The following is a 19,626-nucleotide window of genomic DNA, read 5'->3' on the forward strand; positions in this document are numbered from 1 at the left end:
AACTGTGATATTTTAGGCTTTTAAGCTTAATGATTTGAACTTGTTAGGTAAATATACAAGTTAATTTCTTAACTGAAGAGCACTTTGATTCAACAGCTGCTGTTTTAAATAAATAATGATGACTTTATAGTGACTTCATTAAAAACTGACACACACACACAAAAAAAGAAATCTAAGAAGGTTGCAAATATGATCCCTCGCGGGATATTTGCAGCCTTTTGACGAGTGGTTTTAGAACGGCTACGCTTTCTTTTAGGAGTCAGAGGTGAAGAAACTGAGAAACTATTGCATCTGTGAATATTTAAAGATCCACTTTATCACCTTATTGACTTGAATAACTGCAGTTTACTGGACAATTTAAAACACAGAAGTATTCATGAATGGATACCAACATTCATAACTAAAGTTTTACCAGAAAAAGATAGACAGGAGTGTTATTAGTTACAACCTGGCAACCCAAAACTTGCTCTGATTAATGACTTGCGCCGACCGGATACATACAACACTGGTAAATGATGAACTCTTCTTCAACTCAAGAGGTGTTTTGCTTATTGTTGTTTCGCATAAATGTTTGACCTTTACAGTGGAAAATGATCTATGTGCGCAGCTATTTTCATTTTCTGATATGCTGATGAGGAAAAGTTTGTGTGTGCTCACCTTAAACTGGAGTTACAGGTATAAGCACATCTATCACTGGAAAGCCAATCATAGCGCAATATTCAGTCTAAACAAGAGTAATAGTTGAATCTGAAACCTCCAGAGTGGCTTCATATTTCATACATATGTCTGGAGGGGATCTCTAACCATAAAGGAATCTGTTACAGAGAAGAAAACATCATATAAAGTGTGAAAATGCAGGAAAGTGGAACGCGCACAGATTATTACTGACATTTAAACCACATTTTATAGATTTATTTTGAACACCTGTCTCACCTGTTGTGGTCAGCACGGTGCTGGTGAAGAACAACGAGGACACAAAGTCCCAGTTGTGCCCGCTGTCGTTCCCCAGGACGGACACTCCATAGTTACTGGCCTCCAGGGCGCGGGCCAGCAGCTCCTCCAGGCGCGCGTCGGACACGCACGGGCTCTCGGTCAGGAAGTCCTGCCGGGCCTCTCGCAGCTCCTTCCGAAGCTCGTCTTCGTAGGGCAGCTCGATGGCGGAGAAAATTCCGGCACCCACGATGAGATAAAGGATGTAACAGACGACCAGCAGGGCGAAGTTCAGCCCCGGCCGGTGGCTCTCCACGAAGCGAGCGCACCAGCCGTCTCCTGTGCAGCCGCGCACCATCACACAGGTTACAGGTAGATGAAGTCAACAAACTCTCAGCTGGTTCATCCAACCGGACAGAAAGCTCGTTTTTTAAATGTAATGACTTTAGTTGCGTCCTCTCCGGCCGGTGGATGGACTCCTCTTCCTCATTCCTCAGCTCAGAGGAAGCTGCTGCTGCTGGTGACGTCGCGCTCTCACCTCACCAGGTGTGTTTTTTTCTCTCTACCTGAACTCTACTGGAACCGGTTGAACAGGTTTTGCGCTTTCAGTCTGTACATATAATCTGTTTTTCCCCCCTGAGACTCCGGTGGAGTTTCTTTGGAGACCCAGATTTCTTTCAACACGACTTGACTCAGATTTTTGCATTTTTAAACAACTTAAAGAAAATAATAAAAGCAAACAGTACAAAAAATATTTCCAAGGAGTATTTGCTGCATTGAATCCCCTCTATGTGTTTTTTTTATTTATTTTAAAACAAAGTAAATACTTCAACAGTGTAGTTAAGAATCATTTAGTTTATTTAGAGTCTAAACTTCTTTTTGAGTTATGACAACTTCAGATAAAAATGATGTTCAAACAACAAACACTACTTTAGACGAATTAGCCTTGCCTCTAAATTCCAAGATATTTTTTCTAATTTTTAGTCCTGACTGTCTGAAACTGTCCAGGCATGCTGAGACAGAAGAAGGAACTTAAAATCCTCAACTCAAGGTGAAGAATAATTAAGTTTTCAACCAGTTTCATTAACTTGATTTCAGTTTTTGATCAACTAAAGTAGAAAGCTGAGTTGAAATTACACAACATTAAGTTACCAACATTAGCCAAACCCATCAAAATAATGTTCACAACTTAGAAGATTTATCAGGAAATTAGATCTTTAATCTTGCAATCATGCATTTAACGAATTAGCAGAAATATGTTCCTTGAACTACTTATAAGTAAAACATCAAATAAGTTGAATTAACGAATCGCTTCTTGTTATTTTCAGATCATTTTAGGACTTTAAGTGTCTGATTTAAGATCTTTTTTTTTCTGATATGAGTTGAATTAATCTACAACTTAAGAAACCATTAAATCAAGTTTTTAAAGATGCAAAGCTGCTTTGCTCTCCTGAGGTTCTTTTTGCTGTGTGTCTTTAAAGACGTGTTAAATCCACGTTGTCTTTGGTTTATGATGGTTTCAACACGTTAATCGTTCAGATAAGGAAGAGACTCCTTAAACTGAGAAAATGCAAAAGGACTCCGTCTGTAATGACTATTCAGTGGATTCAATTTAATATCTGAAGTTGTGTGAACTTGTCCATCTAACTCAGTAAAGTTTATTCTAATTCTAATTCTAACTCAGTTAATGTTAGATTCTAAAACTCATAAGATGATGTTGAACTAATTGTTCAACCTCACTTCAGTTGAGCCGTATGATTCATTACAGATCATTAAAACTTTTATTCTCTACATGTTCTATTTTGGATGCAGGACTTTTTGATTGCAGTATTTATTAATGATCTATTAGTATGTTTACTAATTGAAAGGAGCCACTAAAGGTGAATATAACACATTTTAAGCAACATGAAACGTCCCAAGTTCATAACTTAGAAGATTTTTTAAAATTTTTTTGCAAGATCTCTGAACTGTGATGCTTAAATATGCAAATGAGGCATCGTGTGTCTTAAAATGCTCTATTTCTCTTTAGTTTCTGGAACATAAATCTGATCACCGGATAAATCCAGCGTCAGAACTTTTGAGTTTGCTGACATGTCGGAGCCAAAGGTCTTACAGGGGAAAGCATTTTGGACATCTCTCTCTTTAGCGCTCCATGAATTATAAAATACTGTCAACACCCTGAAGACGAAACCTGTTGTTGCCATGTTTTTAGGAATAAAATGTTGTTTAAATCAGGCTATAAATGATATATGAAGAAACCCCTCAGTAAAAAAAACAAACTTCAAAATACAAGGAGGAATAAAAACTGGAGCTTTCTGGCTCAGAATATGAAAAAATAAAAATGCATTGTGAGGAAAACATGTATTTTTTTGCACGTCTGAGCTTGTTGGTGTGCAAACCGATGCACCACTATGCCTTTATAATTAAATAAAAGAAATAAAATGAACGTTTAAATGCTTATTTTGTATGTTTTCTTTACATTCATCTGAAAAAAAAGACACAGCATGGAGGTGAAATATCCCAAAATCTCAAAAACTGACCAACATGACTTTCATTAGCTGCAACTTTTTGTTTTCTCATCTTTTGCAATGATGACGTCCACCACTAGAAAGCGCTAGAGACCACGTTTCCACACTGTTTACAGGCGTCACCAGAAAAACCAAAGAAAAAAAGAAAAAGGAAGCAGTTGATTAAAAAAAGCCTTTTATTGATAAGTTACCGCCAGGCATCTGCTCTACTTACTCCATCATCAATTTATCCTCGCATCTGTCCCTCTCATATCTGGCATCTGGCAATAAATAATTATTTACAACCGTTAGGAAAGCGCAAATGAAAAGCAACAAGAAGTTACTGTCATTAGAGATGCTGTCGGAGCAGAAATATACAGCGAATGAGGCAGTTTGAAATCGATACTGTTGCATAAAAAGCTGATAGATAGATGATGGTCACTAATTGATAGCCTCGGCTGGATAAAAAGGCCTCTCGCATCCTCTCTCATTCTCTCAGTGGTATTCAGGGTTTGTGGAATTAATGTGGATCTCTGGTGGGTTGTTGTGGAGTTTTTCTGAACATCCCGGGAAAATAATTCAGTTATCTAAGATGGAAAAAGAAGAAACAGATTACAGACACGCTCATTAGAGACACAGCCATCAGCAGCAGTGGTGGAAAGTCAGCTTGTAGTTTGATTGATTGTTGTTGTTCCTTTTTACTTCCTTCATATACTCCAAGGGAGATGGTGTACTTTCTACTCTTGCATTAATTCTATAGGTGCATCTGTAGGTACATATGACTGCTTATATCATGCAACACACTGTTAAACAATATATGTGTCTTGGGAACCCTTGTTCAAAAGGCAGCATGTAAATTTGGCTTCTTGTCACATTTTAGATGAGAAATCTTTGCTTTAAGCTTCTTAGATAGTTTAAGTTAAATAACTTTTTAGGGCACAAAATAGTACAATTATCCAATATTTAAAAATAAGACTCAATCACATATTTTATAAGTTTATGTTTAAACCTTTACTCAAATACTGTATTTAGGCGCAATTCTGAGGTCCTCACTCTTTCTCAGAGACAGTACCTAAACTTATTATTATATAAAATTATGAGATTGTTGCTGATGCATTCATGTGTAAATTAGTTGAAGTTCACCTGGTTTTAGTGATGGTATGGACAGATTATATCCTGTACCCATTTAGGGCACAAAAAGGTACAATAATTTAATATTATTTTTTAAAATGGTGCCTTTTTTTTCATTCCACAGGTTTATTTTATTATTTTTTTCATTACAGAAATGCATTTATGTGTATGTTGTGTTTTACTGGTATAGTTAATTAAAGTTAAACTAGTTTTAACTGCTTCATGTGCAGGTTGTAGTCATATAATTAACACTTGTTTTTTACAAATTGTTAAAAAGGAAGAAAAGAAATTGAATTTTTTTGCTGTTGCCTTAAATTGTATATATAAATATAAATAAGAATACAAATAAAAGTACAATTATCCATTTTTTTCCCTCAATAGTTCTATATTTGAGAAAAATGCCCCAAAAAAGACTACAAATCCAACCCACAGGTAAGTTCTGTTTTTTTTCCCTCCTCCAATAATCATGATACAACCCCTCATTATTGCCCTACGACCCTTTGAGGGGTAAAAAGCTGCACTAAACAACCATAATGTATTTAAAGCTCATTATAACAGCATTCACACTGTATATATAATTTACTTGATCCTTTAGGTGCACTTTCCACCACTAATACGTAGTCAGGACGGATGTCTGGACAAGAGATCTCACCTCTGCACTCGTATCTGAGGTCCGAGAACAGAACATGCTCCTGAGAGAAGACAAACAGTCCCAGCCTGCCTCCAGCCAGGGTGTGGTCGTACACGGCCCCCGAGTCGGACAGGATGTCCCTGCCCTCGTACACCACCACCCTGCAGCGGGAACAGAACGCAGGTAGGACGGCGCTAATGGAGGGAGGCTGTGTTCGATTACAAATGTGCATCACTGAGTATCTGCTCTAAGAGTCAAACAGATGCTAGAATCAGGACTACACCACTCTGCTGCTTTTAAGAGACTACTGACAGCTTTAATCTAATAATATGTACTGTCAGACTCACTGAGCAAATTAAACCACCAAATAATGAGCTGAAACTCTGCTGACAGATTGTTTTCACATTTGACACGCTGCACAAAAAGCTGCTTCAACAACTGAAGACCTGAATCCTTCCTCCACCACTAATGGCGGTGCGCGCCACCTTTCTGGGTCAGGTGTGTTGCATATTATTCATCCTGTCCCGTATTTTGTTTTTTTCTTTCTTTACTATTTATTCCTGCGTAAAGCCGAGGACATGACGTCAAGAGGAGATATATTTAAAGCAGCCACAATGAAGCTTTGGAGCAGCTATCCGAAATATCAAAGAATGTCCGTCCTTCACATACAAAGAGCTGGAATTTCTATTCAGCCTGAAAGTGTACGGCTATACAGTCATCCTACAGTACAGCCATTCAGCAGCACAACGCCACAGGACCGCTGCTTGCATCCTTAAAACAAACTTTGCAGTAAAGGCACAGAACGGCTTCGCTGCTTGTGACTTAAAAATCTCTTTACTGACGCCGTTCTTTCCGTCTGCGCCGAGCACGGAGAACTCACATCCCATTTTTTTAGGCTATTAGTGAAAAATACATCTAAGCAGAAGCAGCTGTGGCAGTTTGAGGAGAACTGGGTGCAACAAAGAAAGTGAATTACGCTGTTATCACAAAATAACTCTCGGAGATTGATGATATCCTCGAGTGTAAAAACATCTGAGGCCGGCGCCGAATGCGATTTTCACAGATTTAAGAAGTTATTCCGCAGATTGTTGCTCTGCTAAAACCTACACGAACTGAACTGGGCCACAAACATTTGATTTAACAGAACATGCCGTCGCTCTTTCTGCGCTAACCGCATTAATTTTAATACTTTACCGTGAAACAAAAACAAACACAGACATGTTCTCCAATTGCGAGCAAGTCTGAAGTTCCTCCCTGCAAATTCATTTTCATGCTTGACTGAAAAGCAGTAACTGCTTTCGAAATGATTAGCACTAATGTGCAGTGTGGGTAGTAAATGGCTTAAAACTCTGGTGTGGTCCTTTAAAAAGCCAAGCCAACAATATCAAACCCTTTAACTGTAAATTAAAAGTGAAAGGTTACTGCTAATGCAGAGTTATTTCCCCCGAGGAAGCACACCAATCCCACCAATCTCCAGTGTTTTTCTATTTCTAAATGTGTGATGGTTTCCATGATCATAATCCAGCTGCGTCTCATAACAGCTTAACGCGAAAATATAAATCCAGCCTCCGAAAGGAAAGACGCAGCCAAGCGATGAATACTTTAACTCAACACATCTACAGGTTCATTTATCAGTTGTCTATCAGGTATTTAACAAAGTTTTCCAAGCAAGTGAGGGGAATTTTTTCACATATGCTGGATATGATGAGGCCAGTGTCACTGAAGAATCAGTAATCTCCAATAAATCTAGATTATTCAGCGTGTGATGGGGTTAAACTGTGCTACCTGATGAACCCGGTCTTGGGTCGATGGATGAGGTGCATTCGGTAGGCCGTGAAGTCCTTCCAGCCGATTTCATTGGGGTCGTGCCACAACGTTCTGACCTTAAAGCAAGAGACACGAGCGCGCACAAGAATATAAAGCTGAGTATCTGATCTTTACACATTATGGTCTGGTGAAAGGAAAGCTTTATCTTTTTAAAACAAGATAATGGGCAAAGAGGATGAAAAGAGATCCATAATAGTGCCTCGAAACGTAATCTCAACGAGAGAAAATATGCGCGGCTACTCATTCGTGCCTGGTGCCTGGTGTTTCCAGTGTGCCACAGAGCGTTGCGCAGATACTCCCCCGGTCCCGTGCTGGAGTTGACCAGTTTGATTGAGACTCCAGCAGTGCCGAAAGCCTTGGACGGCCTTTTCTCCCAGTAAGCCTGAGACACCTGCTCTCACAGACGAAAACAGAGTGCGATGAAGCGTGAAGGTTAAGTCGTCGTATCTGGAGATGGTTACTGTCACAGCACACGGAATGAAGAGCAGGAAAAGTCAAGTCTTCTTCCTTCATGCACTTTGTTCTCCCCCCCAGAGGAAGAAGCATAATATAAATTGACATTGAAGAGATATAGGTTGAGATCAAGAAGATATTTGATGATACAAAGATTGACGGAACTTCAAGGCTTTAAAGAGGGAGTTTGTGTTTGTGTTTCTGCAGTCAGTCAGATGTGTTTCTGTCAAACTCAGCATCCAAGCCTCACCTGTTTCCACATGACGACGTAGAAGCGTCGACTGGACTGGTAGGCGAACACGATGCCGGCGTAGTCGTCATCTCGGTTGGTATTTACATAAAATGTCACACTAAAGTCCACTGCGCTGAACTTGTCAAACCCTGTTCAAACAGAGGGATGTTCATTTCATGGAGGAGCCTTTTTCCTCACGTTTGTTATTTTTTATTCTTTTCATGGTTAATCTCACCTAAAGCGATGCCAGGGTCCGAGTTGGCGGTCTGCAGCAGCTCTGTGCCCTGGCTACGGATCACCCAGAGCGGGTCAGACTGCGTGGTGCCTTTAGGGTCCAACAAAACAACCTGAAACTTCCTGAAGTCTGTAGACCCGATATCCTGGTTCAGTGGGCAGGGATCCAGAGCATCTGGAATACTGTCGTTGTCGAAGTCATCAAAACATGCATCTCCACTGCCGTCGCCTGAGAGAGAGAGAGAGAGAAACGTGACTTTATGGATGATTTTTTCCAAGAAAGTGGGTTAAGGACTGGACAAAACAATGTGAAAAGGTACAAATAAAGTCCTGCATGATGGATAAAACAATCTTTTAAATATTACTAATCACACTGCAGAGAGCCATAAACTGTTTATGTTGATGTCCAACATTAATATGACCTGAACCTCTGGAAGCACACCGGACTGACAATCACAAGATTTTACTGCATGACTGCAAAACCCATCTGTCGTAAATTGTACAAAATATTTTCCCAGTGTGACAGCAAACTAATCAACATCCGTTCAAATCCGTATTTTGATATCAGACGTATTTTCATTTTTATTTGCCGATCCATAGTCGATGATGCTTCTCTGGTGACAGCCTTTGTGTTTGGTTTTGGTGTCTTGTGACCTAAATGTCACCTGAAACCGTCACCGCACTGACCGTCAGAGTCCAGCTGGTCCCTGTTGGGTACCAATCTGCAGTTGTCCCGGTCGTCAGGGATGCCGTCGTTGTCGTCGTCATGGTCACAAGCGTCTCCTTTGCCGTCGTTGTCGTGGTCAGCCTGGTTGCTGTTGGCGATGTAGGGGCAGTTGTCCAGAGAGTTTTGGTGGCCGTCCTCGTCGATGTCCTCACTGCTGTCACACATGTCGCCCACCAGGTCGCTGTCAGAGTCGAGCTGCAACCACACACACATGCAACATGCTGTATTTGTACTTATGTTTAGATTACCATCACTGCAGTCTTATCATAAGATTGTTCTTGCATTATTTTACAACATTTTCTTCTTTTACTTCAGTGCTCTTGGTCCAAACATGTTCAAGCCTCATTATCCCTTCACAGAAGAAGGTCACATCTTGAGTCTCTGGATGCTCCTCAACAGCATGCATGACTTCATCAGCCTTAGAGATAGGGTGAGGAGCTCAGACATCCAGAGGGAGCTCGGAGTAGAGTCGCTGCTCCTTCACATCAAAAAGAGCCAGTTCAGGTGGTATGGACATCTGATTCAGATGCCTCCAGAGAGGCTTCCTCTGGAGGTCTTCTGAACATGTGCACCTGGGAGGAGACCCCGGGGCAGACCCAGAACCCGCTGGAGGGATTATGTCTCTCGGCTGGCCTGGGAACACCTCGGGATGGATGGATGGATGGATGGATGGATGGATGGATGGATGGACGGACGGACGGACGGACGGACGGACGGATGGATGGATGGATGGATCATCCGAATACTTCTCAACAGCCTGCAGGCTTCATCATTGCTTCAAAAATGGCGACCGCTCAAGTGGAATCAAGGTGAGGCCGACACTCTTTGAAGTATCCTTGTATACCAATCAGTCCCCACATTAAAACCGCCGACATGTGAAGTGAATAGCATCGATCATCTCATTACAATGCAATGTTATGCTGGGAAATCCTCCATCCTGACATTCATGTGGATGTTCCATTTACCACCTAGCTAAACATTGTTATAGACCAATCACGACCTCTCAGCGCTCCTCAATGGCTAAGGCTTCCCTCAAAGAGCCCAACTTGGTTTCCAGTTTCCCCAGGTCCCAGTGTGGGGAGTTTCATCCATGGGAAAAGTCAAAACAAGCCCAGTCAAGACAAGAATCTACAGGACCCAAAGGACCCACTGCCCAATACCACGGGACACCCCCAGAGGTCCTAAATGCCAGAACTGATTTGGCAGCACAAGGGGGACCTACATAATACGTTGGGTATATTGACTTAGATTGATGTGCATAGATGCTGAGTTTTGAGTGTTTTTTTTTAGCAACCTGCAGTGGGTTGTGTAGAAGGGGACAGTTGTCACACTGGTCTCCAACACCATCCAGGTCCGTGTCCCTCTGGTCAGTGTTGTAGACTAAAGGACAGTTGTCACGATCGTTCAGAACCTCTGAAAAGAAAAGAGGGAAACACAACCAGAGCGGACAGATTGCATTTTGTGTAGCACATAATAAGAAGACATTCCAACCAATATAAATCAAGACCGTGTTTGGGTAAGTGTAATTTCATCCATATTTCAAGAGTAACACGAAATCCACCTTTTTTTTTGTGTGTTAGTAAATTGCCTGGACAGCCACTTTATTTCACTCGCAATTGATCCTGGATCCAGACCGGAGTTCTCATTATCACATTCAGCTGCTGCAACTGGTGTTGTGGATGACAAATAATAAGCTGCATTTTGGTTTTTTTTCCTTACAGCTGGTTCATATCTCATCACATCTCCCTGGTGGAGTTCAAACGGTTGTTGCAGATGGTTTGGAAACAAGTCCTGTAGATGTTTGATAAAGGTGCTCTAACTCTGCTATTTACTATATACATAAATAATGTTTTTTTTCCAACTCGGCGCTGTAATTCCCATTTTCCATGTTGATGATCTCATTGGGTAAGCCATTGCAGCCTCCACAGAATGGTTTTCTCTAGACTGCAGTCTGCTTTTGATGACCTGCAGACCACCCGGTTTAATTCAAAACTTGTCCCACATTTCAAAAAAAGATAAAAATGTTTGGCTTTTACTAGAGCACGAACCAGTGGCGCTCCAAACCCTATTCATGCTCTAGATGGAGCTCTGGCTGATACAGATATATTCCTTGTTGTTAAATCTTGTTTCTCTCCAAAAGCAGAAAAAATCATTTACACCGGAGATGCCACTGGGTGCTCTCTACCAGCTGACGGGAAATTTCCTTTTACAACTTTTAAAATCTACCATACGGTCCGAACACCCCGCCACCAAATTACGACACGATTCGACGTCCACTCGGGCGAATCTGAAGTTACCATCGCTGCTTTCAGTTCCAGCTCTGACAAAGAGGTTGCGAGCCATTACTGCTCTTGTGCCAAAGCCTGTTCCCTCCTAAAATAGCATTTCTCTCCCCTTCAGACAGAGTTTCCCTGTTGGGTTTGGGGTTAGGACATATAGCAGATTAGATGTAGTGTTTAGATAGCCGCCGGGTCAGGTTGGGTCGGATGCATTTTGCTTGCTGCCCAACTGCCTCGAGCCGCTTGATGCTGTGAATCACGGTTCGTTTTGGATTTATTACAGGTGACAGTTTTAAAACCCATCACTGCATTATCTATAAGACAGTAGGGGACCAGTAGAAGGAAACAACGCTGTCTTTTTTATTCTTCTTTATTAAGATAGCCAAAACAAACTAGTGTGTTTTTTATAACCAAATTTAAAAGAAGAAATATGGGTACTTATCCCATTTATGAATACCTAATCTAGAAAATACTGCCTTCACCCACCTGGAATAGACTCATCTTTTGCCGTTAAGTTTAAGCCTTTGTTGGATGATATATTCTATATAATAAGTGCTCCATTTTTTCTTAATGTGTCTGCTTCTTCCTTGTGCAATGCATATGTGGAACGTCGATTCCAATTTCTGTTATGTATTTGCAGGTTACTGTTGTGAATGGCAGCCTTGCTTTAAGTGTTTTTTTTCCCCCTTGATTAAATAAAAGGTTCAAAACGTATGTTATAACTTCGTCATGGTGATCCTCAGGTGTAATCTGCTTTACGCCCAATTGCAATTAGTCGTAGATGGCCGGTTAAGCGACTGCATGTTGAGTGTTTAGCGAGTACCGTCTCCGTCTATGTCGATGCTGCAGGCGTCTCCCTCTCCGTTGTCATCGGTGTCAGTCTGCAGCGGGTTGCTCTCAAACGGACAGTTGTCACAGCGGTCCCCGATGCCGTCCCTGTCGGAGTCGAACTGCCGAGGGTTGTAAACCAGCGGGCAGTTGTCCTGTACCAAGCAAACACGTTCAGACGCACATACAAACACACAAGATGTTAACATAAGCCTGCTGTCAGTCAAGGCAAAGCTACTCATTCTCACCCTCTCGTCTATGATGTTATCGTTGTCATCATCGGGATCGCAGGCGTCTCCCTGTCCGTCCTTGTCCAGGTCTTCCTGTCCTGAGTTTGGCAGCATGGGGCAATTATCCTGCAGCCAATCACAGCTCATTTTAACTGATTCACACTCAGCCAAAACACAGCTCAAGACATCTGTCAAACCGTGAGATGGATTTAGAGTCGATGCTGTTTGTTTGTTTGTTTGTTTCTCTACCTTTTGACAGTGATAGGTGGCGTTCTGCTTGCAGGTCAATCTGTTGTTGGGCCAGCCATCCAGGTCGGAGTCTTCACCGCACAGGAAGCCGTCGCCAGCGAAGCCGACAGCACACACGCACTTGTACAAGACCTCAGAGGCCAGTCCGAGGTAGATGCACTCCGCGTTCTTGTGGCACGTGTGCGTGTTGTCTTTGCAAGGATTGTACGGTTCGCACACCTGCAAGCGGAGCGGCTCGGTGAGAATCCAAAAGCCTCTGCGGGTCGCGGTTGCATTTGAAAGCAAAGAAAGCGTAGCCGACTGTAAAATGCCTATTCAAAGAGGAAAACACATGCCTGCCTGGTTTTAAGGGCTTCCTCCAGTCCAAGGCCATACGGCTGGGTGCCTTTATAGCGAGGAGGACAGGGCAGGCAGTAGAATCCAGGGTCTGTGTTTACGCATGCTGTAACACACACACCCTCCACTTCACACTGGAGAGATGGAGGACGAGAGATTATCCATGTTCAGCATATCAAACACAAACTGTTTGTGCAAAGGTTTAACAGGTGTTGGGAGCAGGAGGAGCTCTTTGCCTGGATTAGACCGCAGAATATCTTTGCACATGGTTACTATGTCAGATTAAGTGATCGCGGTGCCTTTTTGTAGCCTGCAGACTAAACAGTGAATGCATAAAGTAAAAAGGCGATCTTTGTAAAATGTCAACAACCGATATAGAGTGTCATTTCATTCATGTTGTCACTGAAGATAAAAAGAAGGCTAGCGATAGGGTGCAATTGTAATAAACTGAAAGGTAGCATCACGGTTCAACGTGGTCACAACGCTGACATGTTTATGTCCAGCAGCTTTAATGTTTCCCACGCAGCAGAATGAAAAAACAGCAGGTCAGACTAAAATCTGGATTTTAAGTACTTCTACTTAATAAATTGCAGGGCTGTGCAAACAGTGAAAAAAATGTGCATGGAGTGCAAATTTTTCGGTCAATGTTGGATTTTCCTCAGCACAAAATGATGAGTCACCCTATATGTGGGTTACTCCACAGGTGCACTTATTCAATGACCTACGGCTTGATTAAACACACATGAGGCCAAAAGCCTGCAGGTTGGCTCCAACCAAACACATTATAATAAGAAAATTGCACAGCATTAGCACATTCTCATAGTCTAATTAGCATATTTACATATAAATATTAGCTGTTAAACTGTGTGTGACATCTGTGCTTCAGAAAGACAACAAGTCATGGACAGCAGGTTATATTTAACGTTCATTTAAGTCACCTGTGTGCAGCTTTTTAAGGTAAAAATATATATATCTACATTCATATAGTAGTGGCCCTATGCAGCACTGTAACCGACAGTCAAAGGAGAGTTTTTAAGGTGCAGCTCAACCCTTGTGAACAATTAATATCTACCACGTTCATTATCTTCATTTGGCGAGCGAATTAGCACGAAACACAAAGCACGGCTGAGGATAATGGAATTGTCATCAGCGTTTCAGATATTTGCTCATAAACCAAAGTATTAGACAAAATTACATTTCTGACCAAATGATTCCGCGAGATGAAAAGTTAATGGCCGATGAAAGTGCTGAATCCTGAGGGGGAAAAATGTTTATCTGAATCAAATTTCATGGCAGTCTGTCTAATAGCCGTCTAGTCCACACAATACGAGTGTGGTAGCAGAGAACGTCTGGGTCACCGGGGTTATTAGGAGACATCTTCTGGGAAACATAAATACCTTTAAAAGAATTTCATGATGATCCATCAAACTGTTGTTGAGATATTTCAACAGGGCAGCATCACCGAGAGCTACGCTGGACGCATGGTTTGAAAAGTCTGACAGGCTGATATTTATGTTGAAATACCACAAGACATCCCACCACAAATGCAAAACTAATTGACTTCTGCAAGAGCCCTCTATATGGGATTAAATAAATATATCAAGAACTAGCAGCGTCTAACACCCCACATTAGTGACATCGGGCCAATATCAGGCAGATTTCATGCAGCCTCGTCCTGCGTTTGCCCTCTTTACCTCGTTTTCATCTTCACAATGAGTGCCGTTGCCACTTAAACCCAACGGACAGCGGCCACATTCCCACGATCCGTCGCTATTCGATATGCATTCCACTCCAGGAAAACAGGGATTTGAAAGCCGGCACATATCTGAAACACATGGAAATGTGCATATAAATGCAGTTAGTCCTTCACACTCAGCCACAAAACAAATAGTTCAAGACCGTGTCAGTGGAACCTGAATTATTCTCTGGGAATTGTACTTTTTAAAGATTTTTTTTTTTTATTCTTTCCAAAGCCTCAGTAATTGAATAAACACTGTAGGATATTATTATTGTTTTTAATCCTGTATTGTTTGAAAATATGTTTCTGCCAATAAAACAGGATTAAGGTTTATCCATGGATGTGAGGCTTAGCCTACTTATAGAACATTATCTGCTTGCACAGTTCAGATGTACTCCAGCCGGAGGTTTTCACACATGGCGAAGGTTTACCTATTGGGCATGGCTGTTTGTTACAAGCTTCGTAGTCCACGGCGTCTCCGGCACAAGGCTTCCCGCCGTTCTGAGGGGCGGGACTCGAACACGCTCTCTGGCGACTCATGAGCCCTCCGCCACACGAGTCTGAGCACAGTGACCACTCAGTCCAGGATGTCCAGCCTCCCGCAACTGCACACAAACGTGTGATTCAGCCATCAGCCACTGAAGCACCACAGAGCAGCAGGTATATGTTTGCTCTTGTACTTACTGGGGCAGAGCGTGTTGTTGCAAGACTGTGTTTCCTTGGAGCTTCCTGTGCAACCTTTGCCTCCTTTCTGCGGTGGAGGATTGTTGCACAGACGGACCCGTGTGATGTTGCCGTCCCCACATGTGGTTGTACATGCAGACCAGGGAGACCAAAGGCCCCAGTTCCCGTCAGCTCGCCCTACACATGAAACAAGCACATAGAAATTCTAAGAAGTCCTTTTTTTTTTGTATGCTAGCCTGGAAAAAACTCAGACCACCACTGCAGCTCTGCACTGTGTGTACACTTACAGAGCAAAACAGCATGTTTCCAATTATGATTCAAATCTCTAAAATCCATTTGTCTGAAGTTCAATATTTTTTGCTGTCTGAGAAATATTCAATTTACTCCCTTGGACTGGATTTGGCTAAATCCATCACAGAGAAATGCATTAAATTAAAACGTGTGACAGATGCAGAGTGATGCTCTACCCTTGCGGTCACACTTCATCGGCGAGCAGCTGCGGGTTTGGACTGACGGGCCGGTGCAGGAAGGCATGATGCCATTGCAGGATCGGCCCCGTTGCTGCCCTCCGCGTCCACAGGTGACCGAACAGTGGGTCCACTCGGACCAGGGGGACCAGCCATCTTCGTTGTCTTCACACACAGACGTACACTGTTGTTTTATTAAATGCAGTAAACTTGGCACACTAAATGTTGGACGCAGAAGAATCGTACTCACCGAGACAGACAGGACAGCATCTTCCATCGATGAAAGACGGATTGATGCAGGAGACAGGTGGACATGACACCTGCTGACACACCGCCTTTCCATCCTGGAGAAAACAGACCGGCGATGATACATTTATATTCTGGAACAATACCATGTATTTGATCCAGATGTTTTTCGCTAAATGCCAGTTCTCGCAGAGGAACGGTATGCCGTCATGACTCACAAGAAGTCTGGCTACTCCCTCAACGCATCCTTGACAAAACAAATGATACTTTATAAGGAGAAACAGACTCATGGAGGAGGAGGAGGATGAAACAAGCAGAAAATATAGATGGAGGCTCTGGAAACAAATGAAACCACGGTGGGTAAACGAGAAACTTCCCCGAGCAATAAACACATTTTAAAGAAATAGTTTGACGTACAAAAAACAGAATTATTATTGACGCTACTCTCGTGTTTGTTGTTTAAATATAAAAGTACGATTTCTCAAGAGATCGGTAGTTTAGCATAAAGATGAGAAACAAAGTCACGACTTTTAAGTAGTTTCAGTTTAGTCAGCCAAAAATCAAGTCATCCATGTCTCACAGCAGTCAAGTCCGGAGGGATTATGTATGACACAACTCCTCTGAGCCGCCCAGGAAACACATCTATCGATAAAGATGGATACAGTACAGAACATTTATCATCTGACCTCGCTGATGCAGGCGATCTGCCGTCTACCTAATGATGAATCTTCCAGTCAGTCAAAAGCTCGCGTGGCACTGACCTGACAGGCGCAGGAGGTGCAGCTGTCGACTTCCCAGTCCTCCCCCTGCTCGTACACTCGTCCATCCTGCACGCACCACACCTCCCCGTCTCTGTCCCTGTCCAGATCATTGTCCAGGCCGTCAGCGCCATCACCGCCGCCCCTGCTCCTGCTGCCGCCGCTGAATCTGCTGCCATAAATGCCTCTGCTGAAATCGTGGCCTCTGTTGAAATCGTGGCCTCTGTTGCCATCAATGCCTCTGCCGCCGCCATCGAGCCCTCTGCTGCTGCCATCAAGGCCTATGCCACCATCGTGGCCTATGCTGCCATCGTGGCCTATGCTGCCACCATCAAGGCCTCCACCGCCATCGTGGCCTCTGCCGCCTCCATTGTGGCCTCTGCTGCTGCTGTTGCTCAGCTCGGCCAAAGATATCCGCATCTCTTCATTTTCTCTTGACTGCGAACACAAAAACAGACACCTTCAAAGCACTGAAATCATCAGTAAAAACCCCCATGTTTCTATTTATACTGCACTCCCCTGCACTGCTCCTGGTGAACTACAGTAGGTCACAACTATCATGAGATGATTAGTGGCCCACATTTTTCACACTGATGGCATTCGTTCTGCTTAAGGTTTTTTTTTTTTTTCCAAAACTACTGACGCATTTACCACAAACCACAGCGCCTCCTGCCAGAAAAAATATCTTACGCTTTTTGTGGCATTTGCACTGGAAGACGAGTTACTCTCTGCTGGTGTTGTCCCACAAATTCCCCCCAAAAACTCAACTAGGTCACATAAAATGCAAAGTGTAGTGCAAAGACTGTTGAGCAAAGACAGTGTTCTTGAAAACTGTCTCAAATCTGTCATAATAAGTGAAGAAAAAAACATCTTTCTGAATTCATAGTACAGTTTTAAAAGAATCAACACTTGTTGTTTGAGTTCTTTTTGTCGCAATTTTTCAAAATCTAAAATTCAAAACTGGTTCTGTCCCACAAATTTCTCTTAAAACTCAAATAGGTCACACAAAATGAAACATGTTTTACCAGGACTGTAAAGCTTATCTTGAAAATTCTCTCAAGTTTGTCACAAAAAGCAAGAAAAAAACATAATTTCACAATTTATTTCTGATTTAAAATCACAGTGCAGCTTTAAAAGACTCAGAACTTGTTGCTAAAGTTTTTTTAAAAATCTAATATTCAAGTGCTCACTCGTGCCACATCAAAGTAAATCCATACACGTGCGTGTTTTTGCGTGTCTTACTACTCTCTCCAGGTCTTCCAGCAGGCTGCTGGTCACAACACGCAGGCCATAGATCTCAGTGAGCAAACCCACCAGCTCCTCACACGGATGACGACAGACCTCTGACGACACGTTGTCGACCTTTGCGCCACCCACACCTGTAGGAAAAGCATGCAGGTCTATGCTACATTGATTGCACATTTGAGTCTGCATTTATGACAGAAAAAAAGAGCTGAATTGGTGCATGTATTCTGAATGCTATGTATGCATGAGCAACATGCACATGTCTGGTACCTGCACACATAGCTGCTGCACAGAGGAATATCAAAAGCCAGGGGAAATCTCTCAGAGGACTCATTCCTGTTCACACATAAATCACATATGAAATGCAGCAAGTCCACTGCAACATCACCACAGAACACAAGCTGCCGAGGAGATAAAAAAGAAGAAGCAGAAGATAAAGAGGGAATTAACCTTTCATACCTGCGTACTCCTCGCTGCTCTGCCTTTCCCCACGATTAGAAATCACCGCTGGTAGATTCGTCCCTGCTGCAGCTCCACAGGGGCTGTGATGGAATGTCTGTCTCCTCTCCCCTCGTCCCTATTTCCTTGCCTCCTTATTCCCTTCTCACCTCGGTATCCGGAGCGAAGATCACCGGCGCAGCTGCCTCAGTGGCTTTCGGGTCGAAACATCCAAAGAAAATAGGGGAGAGGTGGGTGAAGAAAAATCTGGGTGAAGAACATGCAGACAGCTCTGTTAGTTGCTCTAGAAAGCTCCTAATGTGGTTGTGTGTTTGTTTGAGAGTGTGTCTGCATGTGTGTGTGTGTGTGTGTGTGTGTGTGTGTGTGTTTGTGTGTGAGGCAGGAGCAGGGGCCATATATTACCCGTCTGTCTGGCGATGAACTGGGCTGCATATCTCCCAGCGAGAAACCCAGCTGGATGGAAGGAGCTGTGTCTGTGTGTGTGTTGACGTCTCGATGCAGGTTTCCCAGACACATCATTTACACTCTTCACTCTCCAAACTGAGACACACACACACGCATACACCGACTAAAAAACAAGTACTCACACACTGAATCACACACACACACACACACTTATTGGCTGCACAAGTTTTCCAATATTTTAGGAGCGAGAAAGCTGGCATCCCTGTAAATCCTTTGCTTGAGAAATGAGAGGCTTGATGTGTTTGTTTGCATGGTTTTCTGTGTGTTTTTGTTTGTTTTGGGAGACGCGCCGCCTGCAGAAGATTGCGAGCACAAAGATGAGCAAACTGATGGAATACAAAAACATCTACTTCCATTGGGATCTCTCCGTTTGGTTCTTCTCCCTGCTGAGTCAAAGAGGCATCATCATTCTGAATCATATTTTCCATCTGTAGACTCCGCTTGTGGAATAATGAATCTCGCAGATGTGTGCAGACATGCATGCACATACATGCAAGCGCCTGTGTGCCCATACAAACACACTCGTGCAGAGATTCTCCATTTCCAGATAGAAACATCACGACGGAGAGCAAACGGGGACAGACACCGTGTATCTTTCTGGAAATGGTTCAGCGGTGGAGACAGTGAAAACAGGTGCTGTGACTGCTCGGAGAGTCAGGGGAGGGGGGGAAGAAAAAAAAAAAAAGCCCAAAAGTAATAAGATCTGAAGGGATATAAAAGGTAAAGTCTTGGGTGAGATTACTTGGCAAAGTCTAGCGTGACACTCTTGGGCTGATATGCTGTGTGGAAGGCACATTCTGTTCTGGGATCTCTCTCAAAGTCTACAACTGTGTCCGTCTTACACTGTGTTTAGAGAGAAAATAGTTTTAAAGAGGGCACTCCACTCACTGTCACAGAAATGTGAAACTGAGTGGCAGCTGCGGACTGAAAGTAGTCCTGCGAAAGCAACGAGAGGACGTCTAATGAGATT

The 19,626-nt window shown here is 42.9% G+C and overlaps 2 protein-coding genes across 2 annotated transcripts in view; both read right to left on the bottom strand.

The window, feature by feature from the left end:
* LOC103359658 (potassium channel subfamily K member 1) overlaps window positions 1-1,460 on the bottom strand; it is a 5,638-nt gene extending 4,178 nt beyond the window's left edge. The window contains exon 1 of the mRNA XM_008285117.1: window positions 934-1,460. Within this exon, the coding sequence (XP_008283339.1) occupies window positions 934-1,288 (355 nt within the window). The 5' untranslated portion in view covers window positions 1,289-1,460. The remainder of the gene's footprint in view (window positions 1-933) is intronic.
* Window positions 1,461-3,616: 2,156 nt separating this feature from the next.
* Window positions 3,617-18,302, bottom strand: LOC103359664 (thrombospondin-2-like). The gene is made up of 21 exons (XM_008285127.1): window positions 18,192-18,302; window positions 18,003-18,068; window positions 17,730-17,866; window positions 16,491-16,925; window positions 15,734-15,827; window positions 15,484-15,648; window positions 15,017-15,193; window positions 14,764-14,937; window positions 14,289-14,419; window positions 12,594-12,728; window positions 12,259-12,477; window positions 12,028-12,135; window positions 11,775-11,934; window positions 9,967-10,085; window positions 8,633-8,867; window positions 7,947-8,174; window positions 7,730-7,860; window positions 7,277-7,417; window positions 6,985-7,082; window positions 5,221-5,360; window positions 3,617-4,024 (listed from the first exon to the last, which is right to left on the bottom strand). The coding sequence occupies exons 2-21, from the start codon at window positions 18,064-18,066 to the stop codon at window positions 4,017-4,019; spliced, it is 3,099 nt and encodes a 1,032-aa protein (XP_008283349.1). The 5' UTR covers window positions 18,067-18,068; window positions 18,192-18,302; the 3' UTR covers window positions 3,617-4,016.
* Window positions 18,303-19,626: the final 1,324 nt, after the last annotated feature.

This window comes from Stegastes partitus, unplaced genomic scaffold, assembly GCF_000690725.1.
Source record: "Stegastes partitus isolate 25-593 unplaced genomic scaffold, Stegastes_partitus-1.0.2 Scaffold387, whole genome shotgun sequence".
Lineage (NCBI taxonomy): Eukaryota > Metazoa > Chordata > Actinopteri > Pomacentridae > Stegastes > Stegastes partitus.